This window comes from Gastrolobium bilobum, unplaced genomic scaffold, assembly GCF_033153095.1.
Source record: "Gastrolobium bilobum isolate Gb01-03AN ecotype WA unplaced genomic scaffold, APGP_CSIRO_Gbil_v1 utg7600, whole genome shotgun sequence".
Classification (NCBI taxonomy): Eukaryota; Viridiplantae; Streptophyta; class Magnoliopsida; order Fabales; family Fabaceae; genus Gastrolobium; species Gastrolobium bilobum.
Genome location: NW_026897674.1, coordinates 1,069,219 through 1,073,047, shown reverse-complemented (window position 1 = coordinate 1,073,047; position 3,829 = coordinate 1,069,219). Strand labels below are relative to the sequence as shown.

Sequence of the window (3,829 nt, the reverse complement as noted above, 5' to 3'; positions counted from 1 at the left end):
TATGACATGAGATAACTTATCTACTTTAACATAAGATTAATAAAACTCTAAGAAAGAGTAATGAAAAAAAAAATACACTATAGAGCATTGAATTGTGGGTGTTGTTGAGGGTATTCTCGTCTTAGAGATGGTCCACATACTCTGTCAAATTAGTTTCTTATTCCATTTATGTCGCTGGACTTTCATCTCTGCCCATCTCTTCATTTACGAGTTCAATTTATCCTTCCTTTTTTCTTTCTTTTTCTATCTTTCCATAGCTTTCTCATCATCCTCTTTGTGCTATATAAAGAACAGAAAAAAGCTACTACGGTATTTAGTATTGTTCCACCTTCCAAATGGGACGATCACCTTGCTGTGAGAAGGTGGGTTTAAAGAAAGGACCATGGACTCCTGAGGAAGATCAGAAGCTCTTGGCTTATATTGAAGAACATGGTCATGGAAGCTGGCGTGCTTTGCCAGCAAAAGCTGGTAATTTTTTATCTTGATATATATCTTGCAAATTACAGTACTGAAAATGTACACCATGTAGTTTCAGTATTGTAAACTAGTTGCTCTTGACAATTGTATATAGGACTTCAGAGGTGTGGTAAGAGCTGCAGATTGAGATGGACTAATTATCTAAGGCCTGATATTAAGAGAGGAAAGTTCAGTTTGCAAGAAGAACAAACCATCATTCAACTCCATGCACTCTTAGGGAACAGGTTTGATATCTTTATAAAGTCTATCTATCTATGTTGAGTAGTAGTGTATATAGTAATTATTCAGCACTGCATTAGTTTCATTGTTTTTCCTATCATTCTGTTCTGGGTATAGGTACCAGATTTAATCAAAACCTATCAAGATTTTTAACTTTTTTTTAATTTTATTTTGAGAGTGAGAAGTGAGAACAGTGATAAAAGAGTTATGCTGCTGTTTGGCACCTCAATATTTTATTAATGTTATCAGTCATTTTACAACTGGGAGCTATAACTTCTTTTGCTTTTCCAACTCTCTTTGCTGTGCAGAATGCCTTAAATGCAATGTCATCTCAATTTCTTGAACCACATTTCCAACACTCAATTTTAATTATGTATTCTGCCATGTTCATAAATTTACTTCCTGACACCCAAGTTTATTCAAGATGGTCCTTAAATGCAAAAGGATCTTCTCCCAAACGAAGCTAAAACAATGGTCCATGAATGTGATTTCCAACTTGGACATGACGTACACTTTTTTTTCTCTCTAAAACTTGCATTTTAGCTAATATTAATATTAATTAAACATAATAAAAAAATGAAATTTTGTGGCATGTGTGTATTATGTTTGTGTTGCCTTGTACTCACAGGTGGTCAGCAATAGCCACACATTTGCCAAAGAGAACAGATAATGAGATCAAGAACTATTGGAATACACATCTTAAGAAAAGGTTAACCAAAATGGGAATTGACCCTGTGACACACAAGCCCAAAAATGATGCCCTTCTCTCTAGTGTAGGCCATTCCAAAAGTGCTGCAAACCTTAGCCACATGGCTCAGTGGGAGAGTGCTAGGCTCGAAGCAGAAGCAAGATTGGTTAGGGAATCAAAACTACGTTCACATTCATTGCAGAATCAGCTTGGAAGTTCTGTCTTTCCACCATCATCTTCATCTCCAGCACTTAACAAACAAGATGCAATGAAGGCTTGGAACAATGGTGGATGGTTAAAATCTAATGAGGGAAATGGTGACCTTGAGTCTCCTACGTCTACACTATCAACATTCTCTGAGAACAATGCGCCACCAATTATGAGTACTAGTAGTGGAAATATTGGAGAAAACACAGAGCTTATGATTGAGTTTGTGGGCACATCAGGTTCTTCAGAGAGAGGGATTGTGAAAGAAGAAGGTGAACAAGAGTGGAAAGGTTATGAAAGCTCGACCCATTTGCCAGAATACAAAGATGGTATGGAAAATTCACTGCCTTTTGAATCTACCTTGCATGAGTTGACAATGAGCATGGAAAGCACGTGGGGTTCTGAGTCTCTTATTAGGACCAGTACTAGTGCACATGTCCCTGTTGGAGATCCAATTGCTGAGGAGGGGTTCACTAATCTTTTGCTGAATACTAACTCCGATGACCGGAGTTTTTCACCGGAGGAGGAGGGTGGTGGAGAGTCTAATACTTGTGATGGTAGTGGTAGTGGTACCAGTGGCAGTGACTTTTGTGAAGATAACAAGAACTACTGGAACAGCATTCTTAATTTAGTGAATTCTTCACCTTCTGATTCACCCATGTTCTGAAAGAGAACTCTCCGTGTTGGAAAAATGTTGATTTTTTCGTAGTGGTTTTTTTTTTTTTTGTTCATGTTTTGACATAGACTTTCCTGTGAATTAAGCATAAGTACATTGTCAGAAAGCAATCATATCAATGTGTTTTGGATTTGACTTGATTTCTATGTTTCCGGGGTAGAGGATATATGTTTAATTATCTAGATAAGAACTGATAATAGATAGATTGCGTGAGTTGATTGACTTCTACCCTTTGGTAATTTCCTATGTTCAAACTGTATACAAACATATCCAATAATAGATGTATTTAGTATGGACTTTATTGCTGTTGGTTTCATGTCGCATTCTGGCTTTTTCACATTTTAAATTATTCATTGTTTATATTTGGGTTCTCTTTTTCCTCTCTCTATTCATTGGTTATTCATTGGCTTGGTTGTCATATACTATATCAAGATGGAAACCAACCACACACACACTTTAATTTTTTTGACTTAAGTTGGATTTGACTTCTCACAATAAAACAAGGGGAATACAAGTCTCGTAGGAGACGGTGGCAGAGCCACGTTGTGTGTGCATGTGTGAGCGCCTTCGTACCAGTTTATTTTTAACGTGCTGAAATAATTGTGGTTAAATTTTCGGATAAAATTTAATGTTACGTCTTATCTAAAATTTTGTTGACGCTAGTTCAATGAATTGACAGACTCCACCGCTGGTAGAAGATTTGTTATCTCATATCATAGACTCAAAGTATGTAGGGCTTATTCTTTTAAATTAAACAAATAAATATATATTGACATAACATTTTATGTATGAATAGGAGATGTATGTTATCTCATATAACATATGAAAAAAATATAAACAATACACCCATTTGTGAATATCAAAATCAAACGTCTCTTTTACCCCATAAGTAGATTAGCTTTTTTCTTTTTTCGGTAAAAAGAGTAGCGACTTTTTGATTAGTGGTTCCCATCTTTCCAGAAATCACATGGACCACAACTGAAGTTATACGAACATGCTTTATGTTTGAAATTGTAATTGCTATACATGAATGCGATATCCTTCGATCTATCTTTCATGATATAGGCATGTCGTGTGGAAAGAATGACCTTAATACGTGTATTTTATGCATCATCTATATATATACTAGTTTAACATGTATATGGGATATTTGTATCCAAAAAAAAAACATGTATATGGGTTACGATTGTAGAAGAATTAGGTCATTGTTACACACAAGACACAAAAGATTTATGTCACAATAATTGCTCAACTCTCTTAATTAAACTTAAATAAAAATATATCATAACATGTTTTTTTTTTTTTACATTGAAGCTACAAGCACTTGAGTAAGGTATAAGTATAGGCTATGATGCACCGACACTGACACGGGACACGTGACACGACACGACACGTCGTCACGTAAATTTTAAAAAATGTCATATTCCGACACGTTGGGACACATTTTGATATTAAATAATATTTTTAATATATATAATATAATTTATATTTAATACATATAACAGCCTATAATAAGTCATATAACCAATCAAATTTTCAAATTTTATAACAGATATAAACAA

At 34.8% G+C, this 3,829-nt stretch overlaps 1 protein-coding gene across 1 annotated transcript; it reads left to right on the top strand.

Moving 5' to 3' along the window:
• Positions 1–335: 335 nt before the first annotated feature.
• LOC133309178 (transcription factor MYB16-like) lies at positions 336–2,258 on the top strand. Its single transcript, XM_061509911.1, has 3 exons — positions 336–468; positions 572–701; positions 1,325–2,258. The coding sequence occupies exons 1-3, from the start codon at positions 336–338 to the stop codon at positions 2,256–2,258; spliced, it is 1,197 nt and encodes a 398-aa protein (XP_061365895.1).
• The last annotated feature ends 1,571 nt before the right edge of the window (positions 2,259–3,829 follow it).

Excerpts from the sequence above, each read along its gene's own strand:
- LOC133309178 (XM_061509911.1), top strand. The coding sequence starts at position 336 with ATGGGACGATCACCTTGCTGTGAGAAGGTGGGTTTAAAGAAAGGACCA. Across the intron at positions 469-571 it reads TGCTTTGCCAGCAAAAGCTG|GACTTCAGAGGTGTGGTAAG; the intron begins GTAATTTTTTAT and ends AATTGTATATAG. Across the intron at positions 702-1,324 it reads CATGCACTCTTAGGGAACAG|GTGGTCAGCAATAGCCACAC; the intron begins GTTTGATATCTT and ends TTGTACTCACAG.